At 33.5% G+C, this 16,383-nt stretch overlaps 3 protein-coding genes across 3 annotated transcripts; 2 read left to right on the top strand and 1 right to left on the bottom strand.

Annotated features, from left to right (window-relative positions):
- The first annotated feature begins 157 nt into the window (after positions 1 to 157).
- Positions 158 to 2,405, top strand: LOC113716120 (cytochrome P450 76T24-like). The gene is made up of 2 exons (XM_072071363.1): positions 158 to 1,095; positions 1,643 to 2,405. Exon 2 carries the CDS (start codon positions 1,694 to 1,696, stop codon positions 2,249 to 2,251), a length of 558 nt encoding a protein of 185 aa, XP_071927464.1. The 5' UTR covers positions 158 to 1,095; positions 1,643 to 1,693; the 3' UTR covers positions 2,252 to 2,405.
- Positions 2,406 to 6,316: 3,911 nt separating this feature from the next.
- On the top strand, positions 6,317 to 7,858 carry LOC113716119 (cytochrome P450 76T24-like). The gene is made up of 2 exons (XM_072070125.1): positions 6,317 to 6,593; positions 7,260 to 7,858. The coding sequence occupies exons 1-2, from the start codon at positions 6,317 to 6,319 to the stop codon at positions 7,856 to 7,858; spliced, it is 876 nt and encodes a 291-aa protein (XP_071926226.1).
- Positions 7,859 to 13,959: 6,101 nt separating this feature from the next.
- On the bottom strand, positions 13,960 to 15,534 carry LOC113716118 (loganic acid O-methyltransferase-like). The gene is made up of 3 exons (XM_027240414.2): positions 15,415 to 15,534; positions 14,488 to 15,150; positions 13,960 to 14,346 (listed from the first exon to the last, which is right to left on the bottom strand). Exons 1-3 carry the CDS (start codon positions 15,508 to 15,510, stop codon positions 14,008 to 14,010), a joined length of 1,098 nt encoding a protein of 365 aa, XP_027096215.1. The 5' UTR covers positions 15,511 to 15,534; the 3' UTR covers positions 13,960 to 14,007.
- Between the last annotated feature and the right edge of the window lie 849 nt (positions 15,535 to 16,383).

Raw genomic sequence — 16,383 nt, 5'->3', positions numbered from 1 at the left:
TGTTTAAAAATCCAAATAGCAAAAAACCAGTACAGAACTTTGGCAAGGTGATGGAGTTGGTTATTGATAGCGAAATTTCAACAGTGCACAACAATTTGAAAATATAATGAATCGATTTCCAGCCATTCTCGCCATTAAATCTTTAGACAGACAGAGGACATGTAGCTAAAGCAGAAGAGAGGAAATTGCGAGATAAACATGGAGAAGCTACCCCTTTCCCTTTTGCTACAAGTAGCACTGCTACTACTCATTTTGTATCGGTTCTTTGGCCGCTATCACGGCCACAAGTCCAGGAAACTTCCTCCAGGGCCATACCAATATCCCATAGTTGGAAACACGTTCCAGCTCAGAGGAATTCTCCATTCAGCACTATCAAAACTCTCCAAAACATTTGGACCTTTGATGTCAATTAAGGTACTGAACAGAACAATGATTATTGTATCCTCACCAAAAGTAGCCAAAGAATTATTTCAAAAATATGATCATGTCTACACCTCAAAACTAGTCCCTGATTCAGTCCGAGCATTCGATCATCACAAGTTCTCTGTTATCTGGTTACCAGCAAATAGCAAATGGCGCAATCTTCGCAAGCTGTGCAAAGAACAACTTTTCTCCTCGGAGCGACTCAATGCTAGTCAAGGGCTCCGTCAAGAAAAGGTGCAACAACTTTGTAATTATGTCCATGGCTTTTGCATTAACGGGTAAGCTGTTGATATACGTGAAGCCGCCTTCACAACAATCGTTAATGTTGTGTCCAACACTTTCTTCTCTGCTGATTTTGGTCATTACGAGTCAAATTCATCTCAAGACCTGAAAGAAATTATATCCGCTGCGTTGGGCATCATAGCCAAACCTAATCTCTCAGACTACTTTCTGGTGCTCCGTGCGATTGATCCACAGGGTATTAGGCGCCAGATCAAGTTTTACTTCAGAAAATTGCTTCAAATATTCGATGAAATTATTAGTCAACGGTTAAAAGAAAGAGAGAAATCCCTTGCTTATCGTCGGAGAAATGACTTGTTGGAGGTCCTCCTTGACCTGACTCAGCTGCGCAAAACTGAATGGAGCATTGAGGACGCAAAACATTTGCTTCTCGTGAGTATCTACTCCTAAACTTTTCACTGATACACAGGGTGATAATTATTGGCAGATCTGTTAGCCATAACTCCCTCAATAGTTATGGTTTTCTCTCTTATATTAGGATTTTATAAAGAATTTAGACAGTTACTATTTTTTCTCGGAATACAGGCAGTGGATATTATATCATCCATGGTATTTTATTAGTTCCTTTGAAGGTCAAAAGATTAAAAGACGTGAGATGAGGCTGTGTATTGTTGCATTAATTAACACCGTCACTCGAATGAACAGGAAAATAGGCTCTCATGCCTATGTGAACTAGGGGCTCAATCTCTGTGTGTGTGTGTGTGTGGAAATTTTTTTTTTTTTTTTGTCAAAAGTGTGTGTGTGGATATTGAGTTACCTATAATCCGGAATTGAACAGTGTTAATGTACTTTGAATTACGCAATACGTTATGAAAAATTTCAGAATTGTATGAGAGTGGACTGAGCTGCAAATCCAATTTACAAACCTTAAGATTGGAAGCTAAAATCAGGCAAGATATCTGACCATATTTTGTTTCAGGATTTATTTATTGCAGCATTTGATACAACAACTTCTACGGTGGAATGGGCAATGGCTGAGTTACTGAGGAACCCAGAAAAAATGGAAAAGGCTAAAACTGAGATAAGAGAAGTCATTGGACATCGTAAACTGATTCAAGAATCAGACATTTCTGCACTCCCATACTTGCTGGCAATTGTTAAAGAGACCTTTCGCCTTTACCCTCCTGTCAGCATAATGAGTCGCCACTACGAGGCCGACATAGAAATTGACCAGTATATTGTACCCAAAAATGCTGTAGTACTTGTTAACCTTTGGGCAATTGGTAGAGATTCGAGCGTGTGGTCGAACCCTGATTCATTTGTGCCTGAAAGATTCCTAGACAGTGAAATTGATGTCAAAGGCCATCATTTTGAGCTCCTTCCATTTAGCACAGGCAGGAGAATATGTGTTGGGATGCCGCTGGCCGAGCGGATGCTTCATCTGATATTGGCGTCACTCATTCATAACTTTGATTGGAAGCTTGAAGATGGGATGAAGCCAGAAGGTGTGGACATGAGTGAAAAGCTTGGAATCACAATGCAGAAGGCAGTACACCTTAAAGCCATTCCAATTAAAGCCACAATGTAATGATTTGTTTTACTTATACTTCTGGCATAAGTTGTCCTTATGATCAGACTGTCAAAATAATATTAGCAAAGAACCAGGAATTGAAACGGGATCCGGAGTGTTGAATTTTGTCTAGCTTTAATGTAATTCTTACAATATTTCGTATACAACTTTTGTGTAGTAGTGAAATTTGACCTCTCACATAACTAAAGCTGTATAAATTTACACCAAATATTGTAAAAATTAGGCAATTGGACTCAATCAGACGAAACTCAACTGAAGAGCCCCATTTCCATTGAAATGTTCCTTAAAGAAATGATCGGACTAATATCGCTTTCTCTATCATTTTCTTACATGCACATCAAATCAAGGTTAGAACAAGTACAATACGTATCATTTTCTTACATGCAAGACAAACTGTTTTTTGAGGCGATGACACGCTTTTGGTATTACTCTGGCTCTTACTTTTGGTGTTGTTACATAGGGTATGATAGTATCATAAATTTGTTACACCCAGACATAGCATATATTCAAGTCTAGCTTATTCCGATATATAATGATTCATATCCTTTTTTTTAAAAAAAAAAAAAAAAAAATCCTCCCACCCCTCCCTATATCTTTCATTACCCCTAACTATTAGGCACAAATCTTAAACCTGACAGCAGCGAGAAGGATTCTAAGTTTTAACTAGGCCTATTATTCTTGAACTCATGTCTAAAGTTGATATTAATTTTCTAAGTTTTCAACTAGGCCTATCCTTCTTGAACTCATCTCTAAGTATTAAGTTGATATTAATTTTCTAAGTTTCATTTGCTTTAACTCGCTTTTATTAAATTCATCAACACAAAATTGAGAATGAAAATATCAAAATTACTAATTCAAAAGTGGGATGAGGAAATCCAAGAAATAGTAGGAAAATATTTGCGTTTATAGTTATTTCAGTATGGTCCAAATATTGTGGGTTTCTCCCCCCCCCCCCCCCAAATTATCAATTGCCTTCTTTACATCCTTCTAATATCAAATTGTGGTAATTACTTAAAAATTCAAATAGTAAACATTAAAAATGAAGCTTTACCCTGGTCAAAGAAATCAAACTCTTCAGCATAGTGATTTCCTATCCAAACATGTTCCCCATGGAAATGTCCATTAGCGCAGAGCAAAATATACCTATGTACGACTTAGGTTTTGCTTTCTTCCCGCCATTGTTATTACATTGAGTAGCTTAAACATTCGCACCTTTAGTTCTAAACTACAGATTGCACATTCAACAATAGATTTGATTGTCAAAATAAATATTACTGCCAAGATGCATTATCATCTAAATTAATTTGTTCCACCTTCCAAAGAATTCAAAATTGAGAAATTACTTCTATAATAGCTTTGATAGTTCTAATGATTGATACAGTCGTACTTGTAAGGATCAACCATTATCTATTGGTTATCTCTAATATATTAACATTATCTGCAGGTGTCGTCTAAATAAATGTGCTTCGAACTGAATAATTGGCGAAGCTGCAGCTTTCTTCAACATGTACACGGCCGACTAGCAGGTTTTATGGATTGTAAAGAGATAACACGTTAATGAAATACTTCCAAATTTCTCTTGCCAAAACAATCTTCAATGACTTAGGAAAATAATCAGTCAATTTTCAATTTCTTTAATCTGCCAATATCTAGTTTTAAGTTTCTGTAAACGTTAAACAAGCATTTTTTTTTTTTTTTTAGTAAAATGCTGGTTAATTTGCAGCTTTTTCCATGCAGATTCTGGCAGCTAAGAGTTTCCCTTTTTATGTTGCTGTTCTCATTCAAATTGGTCAGTGCTGATTTAGTTTGCCCTCTTGAATTTTAAGCGTCGATGCGCTTTTGGTGCACGAAAATGAACTTACAATATCATCTTTTGAAGTTATTTTTTCAAGCCCCACTTGTTATTGTACGATTGTTTATCTTATTCTTGCCTTGATACCAAACAAATAGACACAACCATCATACTAGTTATATATGATTTTCAGCATAATTTAGTGTTCATGATAATTGTAGAATTTGGTGGTTGCATGGCCCTCGAAATCAATTAATGCCCCAAATTTGATTCTTTTCCCCACCACTACATAATATTTTGTCTATCAAAAGCAAGCAACTAAGCCCTCAAATTATTTATCAAAAAAAAAAAAAAAGTCGATTAGCTTCCAACAATTTTACTTCTACATTTTCAAAAGCCCGATTTTGTATTCCTCACTTACCCCTACTTCTTTAATTTTTTTTTTTTAATTCTATCCAGCTGTGATGATAATCCCGATCACATTATTTAAGAGGATAAAATTAAGAGAAGACGATGGCATTGGTTAAATTATTTACTATTGATTGCAGAACATCTACAAAACAAACAAATCAAGTTGTCACCATTAGAGAATCAACGACTAATCTAGTTGTTATCTCTTAAAACCTAAAATAGTTTATTTCACTATTTCTTTTATTTCTTCTTCAATTATGCAACTACTCCATCCCCCCTTATCTAACATTTTTCCCCCCAACTTATGTTATATTTGCAACAACAAAATTCAATATTCCCAATTATCTTTTAATTAATTTCTTTGGCTCGTCCATTTCTGCATTCTTTATAGCATCTTGTACGACAGCAAATGCATGATTAAAATCAAACAAAAATTAGACAGGGAATATGATTAACCAGCTCCAAAGAAATCTATACCTACTGACATCTTTGTCTTGACGCCAAAACCCAAACGACATTACTTTCTTATCAACTGACCTTATCAAAGTAAACTGTATTTGGTAAATGGTAAGTTCTAATCATAATTCATAAGCTTTTGGGACGTTTCTTATTAAGTTATAGTTTGATGGAAGTTAAAGCTTAAAACCATCAGTTAATAAGTAACTGTCTCTAATTTCCCCTTTTCCGCAATATTCCTTTCAATTTTCATTAGTTTAAAACATGCCAATTATCAGCTTGCTTACTTTTTATGCAAACCATCCTTCTCTTCTTAGAATTTCAAAATGAGGGAAACATAACTTTCTCTAGTCTTCTCCTCTTTTCACTCCAAATTATGACCCCCAAAACTAGGCCTAAGACTTCTTTCTAGTTCACTAAGGTATTAATAACCTGAACGCTTGCAAGAATGTTTATGTTAATCGAACAAATAAGCTAAAGTTCTTTTTGGCTATTGTTTCTTCCAAGTTCTGTCATGCTAATTTTTGGAGTTATTTTATGCAATTTATTCACTGATTAATTGTTGAATCAGAAGCAAATATGCTTGAACGTGGATTGATGATGATTTTATATTGTTCATGAGTAGATTCCTAATCATTGAAGTTAAGTAAAATACACCGAAAGAAAAGAAAAAGCATAGTACTTTGCTGGATCATGCCTCCAGCGACCATTTACTTCATTAGCAATTTAAAAAGTAATAGTACTTGGCATCCACATTTTTTTGAGTTAATTTCATTTTGCACCCTTCACCTATATTCAAATTTTTACTTTGTTCCTCAAAGTTTAAAATGGGACATTTTAGTCCTCAGAGCAATAAAATTTGTCTCACTTAAGTAACATCATTAAGGAAGTGAAACAGGTTTTATGTGTAAGTAGATATACTTGGGGACTAAATAGGGGCAACTTTTATACTTTCAAGACTAAAATGGATAAATTTTATACTATTGTGATTAAAGTATGATAAATTTTATAATTTACAGATTAAAGTGTCTCATTTTGAAGTTTAGTGGTCAAAATAAGATTTCAGGTCTAGTTAAAGGGTACAAAGGAAAAATTAACCCTTTTTTCAATGTAAGTTTGCATCGAAGTAGTTGTGTTTTCTTTTTTTTCTTTTCTTAGTCATAGTTCAACTATATTTAATTGTTATTTTGTCCTCATGGAGACATAGCATGATGTTTACAAATCCAAATAGCGAAAAACTTGTATAGAACTTACTCTTTGTCTTTTATCCATTATTTAGATTCCACTTAATCAGCTTCAACCTTTGAGAAATTGAGAAAATTGAGAAATAACTTCAATAAATAGCAAATGGCGTAATCTTCGCAAACTGTTGAAAGAACAAATTTTGTCCTCAGAACGACTCAATGCTAGCGAAGGGCACCGTCAAGAAAAGGTGGTGCAACAACTTTGTAATCATGTCCACGATTGTTGCCATTAAGGAGGAAGCTGTGGATATAGGTGCAGCAGCCTTCACAACATCCCTGAATTTTCTGTCAAACACCTTATTCTCTGTTGATTTTGCTGATTATGAGTCAAATGCGTCTCAAGAGGTGATCGAAATTATATCCGGTGTGGTGGGTATCATAGCCAAACCAAATCTTTCTGACTTCTTTCCCATGCTCCCAGCGATTGATCCACAGGGTATTAGGCGTAAGACCAACTTTTACTTTGGAAAATTCGATGAGATTATTGATTGGACTTACAAGAAAGAGGGAAATCCCCTGCTTATTTGAGGAGAATGACTTGTTAGAAGTTCTAGTTCTACTCGATCTCAGTCAGCAGCACAAAAAATGAATGGAGCATGACGGACATAAAACATGTGCTTCTCCTGAGTATCGAATCCTAAACTTTCCTGTGATATATTTTGTCCAAAAATCAAGAAAAGTTACTAATTTCTGGTAAATCTAACGGCAATTGTTTGTCTAGATAATTATGGTTTTCTTTCTTTTACTCGATTTTATGAACAATTTAGATGGAAAATTGCTGTAGACACCAAAATTTCTTCTTCCTTTCTTTTCTATCTCGAAATGCTAGGACAGTAGTGGAAATTATACACGAGATTATATTAGTTTGTTGCATTAATGGGATGAGGTTATCTATTAGCTGCATTAATTAGTAATCTTGTCACTCAAATAAATTCCCAAGATCATAGATTTCATCCATATGCAAACCTGAGACAATGTTTTGGATCCAATCAACGGACGAGCTTTAAATCAGAATTTGCAAAAGCTTAGCAGAACTCAAAGAAAAAGAGAAATCTTGAATACATATCTGACTCCATTCTGGTACAGGATTTCTTTCTTGCAGCATTTGAGGCAACTTCATCAACAGTAGAATGGGCAATTGCAGACTTGTTGCGGAACCCTGAAAAAAGAGAAAAAGCTAGATCTGAGATCAGAGAAGTCGTTGGACAACATAAACTAGTTCAGGAATCAGACATTTTGGCGCTCCCTTACTTGAAGGCAATTGTTAAAGAGACCTTTCGCCTTCACCCTCCAGTCACCACAGTGAGCCGCTACTATGAGGCCGATGTAGAAATTGACCGGTACATTGTGCCAAAAAATACTCTAGTACTTGTTAACATTCGGGCCATTGGTAGAGATTCGAGCTTGTGGTCGAACCCTGAATCATTTGTGCCTGAACGACTCTTGGACAGTGAAATTGATGTAAAAGGGCAGCATTTTGAGCTCCTTCCGTTTGGCACAGGCAGGAGAATTTGTCCTGGAATTCCGCTGGGCGATCGAATGGTTCATCTCATGGTGGCTTCATTCCTTCATACTTTTGATTGGAAGCTCGAAGCAAGGATGAGACCAGAAGACATGGACATGAAAGAAAAGCTTGGAATTACTATGCATAAGGCACATTCCAGTTGGAACCAAAATGTAACCATTCTTGTTACAAATTAGTTCAGGCATAAGTTGTCCATCTTATGGTCATTCTGTCAAAATAAAATATTAGCAAAGAATCATCAAAAGTTTTTGAAAAGTTCAAACATTGATTGTCCTGGTATGACATTCCGTACCATTTTCATTGATGCACATATACCCAATCAAGTTTAGAACAAGTAAAATATTTATATGGAGTAGGCCACAGCTTGCGAGATCAACTGCTTTTGACGTGATGATACAATCTTGGTATTAGGTCACTCTTACTTTTGTACTTCTGTATCATTTTAATACAAGGTGTAACAGGGATTGTAATACCAAGGTGTGATACATCCAAAGCCTCCATTAAGAGTCAATTTTCATTATTTGTAGCCTGCTTATATCTAATTTTGGATTTCAATTAAAGTTGAACAAGCAATATTTATAGTGAAAAGCTGGTTAAATTTCAGTTTTTCACATTCCTATATTAAGAGTTTCTCTTTTTTTATGTTACTGTTCTTTCAAAATGGTCTCAGAATTGTAAGAGCCATGATGCCTGAAATGATACTGTGCTGATTTTCATGAAGTCGTTAGTTTTCAGCCTAGGTGCGCTTTTGACACATGAAAATGAACGTACAATATAAGTCCCAATTATTCTTTTGACTCTGTACAATTTAGTATCCATGACAATTATCGGCTTTGCTAATGGCACAGCACACCAAATCATTTTTAAGTCCCAATTATAGTTCTTTTCTCCACCATTAACTTCGATCAATGTTAACTTCTGCATTTTCTTAAGCCTATATTTTGTTATTGCCCTACTTATACACGCATTTCTTTAGATATAATTTTTTGATTCTATCTGGCTTTGGCCACGATCACATTATTTAGGAGAATGGAATAAGAGAAGACGGTGAAATTGGCTAAATTATTTATTATTGATTGCTGCGTATCTACAAAAGAAAGTAAAATAAAATTAATAAAACACGCTGTTGCCCTAAAATACATGCTTTCACGTTTTCTTTCTTTTCTTCCAATTTATGCAAGTACTCACCCCAGCGTATCCTCTTTTTTTTTAACCTAACTTATCTTATAACATACGCATGTGGATTAGGGTCCTCTCCATTTTCCCTCAATGGACTATTATATTATAATTATCACATGGACTAATTAGTTATAATATCACTTTATCAACTAAACGTTCTAACTCTAGTTAACCTACAAAATTTTTATACATATGATTAAATTTCTTACCACCGTTGTCATATTCAATTATCGTCATCATAAAAGCACATCCAAACAAAAAAAAAAAGGGCCTGGAAGTGACTAGATTTGGTAATTGGTAAATGGTAATCATAATTCATAATCTTCTGAGACGTTTCTTGTTAAGTTGTAATTTGATGGAAGTTAAAACTTAAAATCATCACTTAGGTTCCATTTGATAAAACAGAATCTGAATTTTGAAGTTTGAATTTTGAAATCTGAATAATGAAACAATTAATTTACTGAATTTTAAACAATGAAAAAAAATATATGAATGTCTGAATTTTAATACTAAGCTATTTATATTGTTTGATAAATATTTATAACTGAATGCTTAATAAGTTTAATTTGACAATTTTGCCCTTATATCTTTTCATTCAAAAAAGAAATAGAACATATGATTTAATTAGCTTAAAATTGTTAGGTATGAAAATGATAATATTTATTTTTAAATCAAATTAATATAAAAGATGAAATATATTATATGAAAAGTATGGAGAAGATGTGAAAGTCATTAAAAAGGGAGAAAAGAGAAACAAAAAACCGTTAAATAGAAAATACCAGATTGTTTAATGAGATACGAATTTTGAATATGATTAACAAATAAGGGTAGATTTGGTAGAGAAGATAACGTAGTTGAAGTAATTCTATTGATTTTTATCCGAATTAAGCATTCAGTTAGGATTCTTGTGCTGAAAAAAATACACACAAGTTCAGCACTGCTTAACAAGTTCAGCAGATAGATTTTCATTTATCAAACACTCAAAACATCTGAATATCTGAAAAGATTCAGTTTCAACACTTTTGTATGTTATCAAACAGACCTTTAGTAAAAGAAAAAACTGTCTCTAGTTTCCTCTTTTCAGCAATATTTCTTTCAATGGATAGTCTGAAATTTTTCATTACTTGCCAATTATCAGCTGGCATAACTTAATTGTTGACATTTCACACACACCTGCCTTCCAAGCTTCCATCTATAAATACTACCGATCACCGGCGAGAACTTCTCATCTATCTACTCTAAGAAGTTTTAACTTTTCAGTTTGTCTTTTGAGCCCAAAGTTAAGGCCATGGTTACAAATGGTGTGAAGCTACTTTGGTGTTCAAGCAAGCCAATTTGTGAATCGGGTTCAGGTTGCCCTAAATCTCAAATCAATACACTATGAATTCATCCGCAACGGATCTTCTGTCCCACGCCATGTGCCATTCTTTGTCTCGTTGCGGATAATTCATAAAAAATATCATTTTTTATGCATTTTTATTTTTTTTTATTTTGTTAAATTTTTTGTATTACTCAATTAATAGTTATTGGATCTTAAGGAAACAAAAAAAGAACTAAAACATAGTGTTTATATAAGAGAAGTAGTAATATAATAAAAAATAGGACAGAGAATGGCACAAAATGTGAGACAGAAGATCCGTTGCGGGGAAACGTGGGCTCCTTCTTCAATCTAATCCTGCTCACAAGAGCATCCGAGTACTCCTCCACGGCGATAAGCCCATCTGTGAGTAACTGTAAATTGTGATTGTCCAGTGCATCGATGACTTCTCGTCGGATGGTCCTCTATCCGCCCTTCTGGTCCCTATGACCGTGCCATAGCCCGCTTTAGGGCAGCTAACATTGATGAAAAAGTACTACGACATATGCCTTTCCTACCTTATCATTTTTTTCTTTTTTCTTTTTAATACAACAATTGCAACTGGTCCTATGCCAAGAGGAGGAGAATGGGAATGAATGAGACGGGTGTACTTAAGGCACCCTCTAGGAGTGAAACCAAAAAACTGGCAAATGGTGCACTAAGCCAATTTGTTGTGTTGAATCAAATTGTTCAATATCCAATCATTGCATTATGTACTAATGGACTAAGGACACAGACGGTATACTCACAACCGTTCATAAGTTGGTGGCTATAAACTAATGCAAAAAAGTCAAATAAAAAGGTCGAATAAAGACACATTATCGAGATAAATAACATATATACGCCAATATGAACAGTAATTGAACGTAAAATTGTAAAAGTGGTTAGTGATAAACTAGAGTATTTTTAAAATATTGTACCCCATTATATAAACGGTTGCACTGGTAAGTGGCAAATATTAATTCCTGCTTGTACTGATGTGGCTTAGTTTATTATGCAGTGGCTTACGTTTTTCCGGGAGCTTCCAACCGCAACAGACGAGGAGTCACAGTCAGGTTTGGTGGAGAGAATATTAAGAGGCCTAATATATTTTGAGGAAGTATTTGTCAAAGTCTAGGAAACTGTAGCTTTTCTTGATATTGCTCTGTGCTGCCACTTGGGATGGATAAAGGCTTGGGAAATACAATTGTATGTGAAATTTCTTGATGAAGCCAAGACAACAGCCCTGGTGGGGATGGGCTGAGACGTATTTATCGGACAGAGCTGTTCATGGTGTTGTGCTGGACACTGAGGAACTCTTGGACAGTCTTCAAATCATCATAGCTAGGGCAGTACCTGTTGCTCCAAAGTGAAAAAGGTCCCCATATTCATTGACCGAAAGGATGAGGGCATTGGCATCTTTAGTTGTGCTTTTTTTTTCCTTTTTTTTTTGGCAAAAGTTGTGAACTTAACATCATAACATTAATCTTAATAATAGTTTAACATCACGAGTTTCCTTAAAAAAAAAGATTTTTAATTTAACATTAATCTTATATACACTGGTCTGTATATGCACTATCGAATTTGAATGTATGACAATTAATCTTAATTTAAATTTAAAATTCAAATTTTGTATGTATGAAAACCTCACCAGTGCATACACTATCAGTACTTAGAAACTTATAACAATTAAGATGATGAAAATTGCATTTGAAAACCATAAAAAATCTCAACTCCCTTTTATTACTGGTGTAGTATAAAAATATAGAATAAGAAAATATAGAAAAAAAACAGTAATTACTTCAAAGATATGACCATCGCCTAGTAATGAGGTTTGGACATAATGTTTATTGGAGGCTTCACTCATTCCATCATAACCCTTAATTGGATGCTTGAAGAAACGATGAAACCGTTATATATGGACATGACTTGCTCAATTGCATTGGAGAGAACATCTCTTCATTATGCTTAATAAAAATTAATTTTCAAAAATCAATACTATTCATAATATATTTCATTATTTATGTTATACGTAAAATTTAGTGTCAAATTGATTAAGTTTTATTGTCTGATTAATCATTGTAAATTTTGTTACAATTTTGACCTATTTTTCACCATTCATATATTTCATGTAAATTGAATGTCAAAATATTTTCAAAACAATTATCATGTTAATATAGATATACAAAGAATAATAATGATACAATTTCATAATTTTATTACATTACATGATTTAAATATGAATAAATGAAGATACCAATAATGAGAAATTTGATGGAGATAATCCTGCATGGATTTTGGGTGCCGAGGTTTGGATCGAATGATCAAAAAGCAGTGATCCTTAAAGGTTATTCCGATTGGAACCATAAGATAATAAGCGTTCTTTAATGCATTGACACACTTGCATAACTCTTCCCACCATTTGGGAGAAATATTGTTTTGATCCCAAATATTTAGTCTGCATACTAAACTAGTCCCTAATATTTTTGACTAAAATAAATAGGGTTCTCAAAGTTTCTACTTTGATGCAGATTTAAATTGCTGAAGGAAAATCATAATAAATAACCATTAAAACCGAATTGGCTGCATTTTTTGTTCATAATTTTTGAAGTTTCAAACGATACATCCCTTTAGGTTTCAAATAGTTACAGTTAGTGTTTTAAAAGTAGAAGAAAATTTGAATTGATTGAAATATACGATAAATATGTTTCCAAATCCCCATGAAATTTCCATAAAAAAAACACTTCAAATCAATACAAAATTTTCAATTACCCTACAAAGCATCTTCTTTTTAGATTAATTCATTACAGCTAGATAACAATACATATATTATGTATAAAATGAATATTAGTAAAAGAAAAGGCTACTTCTAATTTTAATATATAAATTTGTAATATATATTGCCATGCAAAATTTGGCATAACTTGTGGATGTTAGCTTTAAGTTGCCAATTTAAGTATTTATAGGAATTTTTTAAAACAAATATTTTTATTTTTTTATTGTTGTCCCCTTCTATTAAAATCCCAACATTCCAATAGAAAGTTTCAAAGCATTTATTATAATGCTTGTGTACATCAATAATTGTATCAAATAATTCGAATAATTCTATAAAATTCCTACTTCAATTCAATCTTAATTGATAACTTACTGGAATGTAAAAGAGAAAAAGAAAAAAATAAAAAAATCAATTTAATTTACATATAGTATATAGAAGTTATGTTTTAAATGGATATTTATTGAGTATTTAATTATCAATATAAGTAAAAAGAGTTAAAACACGCACTATTAATTAATCATTCATAATGTAAAAATAATAAACATGGTTAGTCCAAAATTGAGACTAACCATACCAAAAAAAAGGAAGAAATATATGAGAAATTAGTGACATGAATAGATTAAATAAAAAAGAAGAAAAAGAAGTTTAATTAGCTTTTTCATTTTTTTTTAATATTAGAATTCCTAGGATACATCTAACACAATTTCAATCTAATTTTATTTCAATTCATCCTAAAACCCTCAATACCACCATTTAAATGTTAAAATATATAACAATTCAAACTCTAAATATTGGGACCAAAATTGTAAATTTAGAACTGTCAGCTGCTAGCAATTTGCTGAATTTTCGTTAATTGTACAAAATTTACTTAAAATTAAAAATTCTAGGGACCACATTTTTTTGGTGATAACATAAATGATCAGTTTGACATATAAATCAAATATTGAGGATTAAAACTGCATTTCAAAGGAAAAGATATGCTTGGAGTTGGAAAACATGGAAAGAACCAAAGCTTATTGACTACATTGACCGATTCATTTCCGCCTCAAAGCAACAAACAACAAAACTCCCGCCTTACTCAAACTTAAATGAAGATCTCTGTGAGCTGCAATATTCGTATGCAACCTATCAAACAGTTCATCTATTATCTCAGCCCCAAAATGTGCTCTGATAAAATCCTGGATAACTGCTCTTAAGTGTGCAGTATTCTTGCTTGGCTGAATTGGTTCATCCACTCCTGGTTTGTGATCCAAAAACTTCAATCTCTCAATGCTAAACCATCCATTCCTTTCTATGAGCCCTGTTATCTCCTTTGGTGTTCCAAGATACAGAGGCATATTAAAGGAATCCACTTGGGCTGCCGTGATCAAACCCTACATATATAAATATCCACAGATTAGCATTAGTCAATAAATACTTTTCGTTCTTAATTATTGTATGCTATATGGAAAATTGTACAGGTCTCAATTGAACTCTAATACTTCGTCCAATGATTTTGGCCACTTATGAATTACCTCATGTGCCATATCCATGAGAATAGATCCAGCAGCATCTAAAAAGAAACTAAGTATGTGTTTGGAGGGGTGACAACCATCCTGGAGAGCTAACATGAAAGTAAACATTATTCCACCACTGATGATCTCTTTTCCTCTAGCACTCAAGATGGAGTCAAAGTCCCCGGCAAATTGTGCTGCATAAGCTTGAGCTACTTCATCAGATGCACTGGCGTAAAAGATTCTTCCCTTATTCCATGATGGAGAGTCTTTCATCTGCACCTCTTTTGGCACCTGAGAAAGCCAGTGGAAAGAAAAAGAGGAATAGACGATGTTCATAGAGGAGCTGGGGAATAATTGGCCATGGAAAGAACCTGGAACACCCGCAACGAAGTATTTTTTTTCTGGAGGGAGACAGGTAAACAAAGTATTGAAGTCATTAGTGGTTTGATCGTTGAAGAAAACTTGAAATTCAGGAAATTGAGAAGGACTGAGGCCCTTTGATTCGCATTTCTTTTCTATTGCTCCTATTATATGTTGCATTGCAAAATAGGTGTTTGGACCAACTGAGCATCCTAAATCTGCAATTCGCACGGTGTTTGAAGAAGTAGAAAACTTCTCGATGATAAGCCTGTCTGCAATTACCTCTTCGATGATTGTATTTGCTTTCATTGATCCTACTCTCTGCAGTCACGAAGAAAAGGTTGTCATGCGCATTAGAATCTATATGAACTTAATATGTAAAGCTCAATCTGCATAAAGGAAAAGCTTTTCTCTCAATTTGCCAATGGATGACGGTTCAATTCCAATTTACATTTTTACTGGATGTAATTGCTTTCTGGAATGAATGAATGCCCCTGATGCATAACTCTATAGGTGATAAGAATTAAGCACTTTATGAAAGAATAACAGCAATAAAGAAATAAATAAATGCTATGATTTATGCACCTGAAGAGTAGAATTTTTTGAGTAGCTAAAATTGCCATTTCCACAATTCATGGATGAGGAGGATTGGTCCAAAGAGGCAGTACTGTCATTGGCCATATCTCACCCTCTATCTACTTGCTCAAGATTGTGTTCTATGATCGTACTCGTTCTTCTTTCCATATATATAGATCTCTTGGCTGCAGATACTTGATAAAATATGTTAAAAAGAACATTTTTTAGTTGCTATATGTTTTTGGTATGCCCATCACTTTATGCTCTTCAACCGATGCTTCATTTTTTTTTTTTTTTGGTAAAAATGAAAGGTGTCACTCTAACCTCTAGAGCTTTTATGCTAGTTACATTTCTTTGATATTCAAAATTTTTTTGATCAGCCCATAATTCCTTAAAAACATTGTGCAACGGAACTTTAATATTTTTGCCAATTTGTTTATTTTCTTTTCCTCCATTTATTTTTGGATAACTATTTTATACACTGACAGTGTATTACTATCATCATTAAATACATGATAACTAATTTAAATTTGAATTTAAAAAACTTTTGCATATGTGTCATGTATTTAACTGTAATGGTATATACAGTGTCAACGTATATAGAATTAACTTTTTATTTTTTCAATGTGATTTTCTTCTGAAATTCATTTCCATTTGTATTGCAAGGTCATAATTGCGTTGATTAAGTAGCAAAGTACTTCTTTCAGTTGTTTTGCATACAATGAACGAAACAATTTACTACTATTTTCTGGAAAAAAATTTATACATAACAAAGGCAATAAAAGAACAACAATATATGACAGATATCACTTAATTTGCACATAACATGCACTACTTTTATTGCGAAGCATGATTTACCACAATTGAACTACTTATATACATGTTAGAAAGCTAAACCTGATGATCAATCGATTAGTAAAAACAAAAGATTAGAAAAGCACTTCACTACAGATAAGAAAAGAAGCTAAAGCAAATTAA

This window comes from Coffea arabica, chromosome 11c (genome assembly GCF_036785885.1).
Source record: "Coffea arabica cultivar ET-39 chromosome 11c, Coffea Arabica ET-39 HiFi, whole genome shotgun sequence".
NCBI lineage: Eukaryota > Viridiplantae > Streptophyta > Magnoliopsida > Gentianales > Rubiaceae > Coffea > Coffea arabica.
This window is presented reverse-complemented; position numbering and strand designations above follow the sequence as displayed.

Coding starts and splice junctions, on each gene's coding strand:
- LOC113716120 (XM_072071363.1), top strand. CDS start 1,694: ATGGCTGAGTTACTGAGGAACCCAGAAAAAATGGAAAAGGCTAAAACT.
- LOC113716119 (XM_072070125.1), top strand. CDS start 6,317: ATGCTAGCGAAGGGCACCGTCAAGAAAAGGTGGTGCAACAACTTTGTA. Junction 6,594..7,259: donor CCCAGCGATTGATCCACAGG/GTATTAGGCGTA, acceptor TCTTTCTTGCAG/CATTTGAGGCAACTTCATCA.
- LOC113716118 (XM_027240414.2), bottom strand. CDS start 15,510: ATGGCCAATGACAGTACTGCCTCTTTGGACCAATCCTCCTCATCCATG. Junction 15,151..15,414: donor CAAAAAATTCTACTCTTCAG/GTGCATAAATCA, acceptor TCGTGACTGCAG/AGAGTAGGATCAATGAAAGC. Junction 14,347..14,487: donor TCATGGATATGGCACATGAG/GTAATTCATAAG, acceptor TTATATATGTAG/GGTTTGATCACGGCAGCCCA.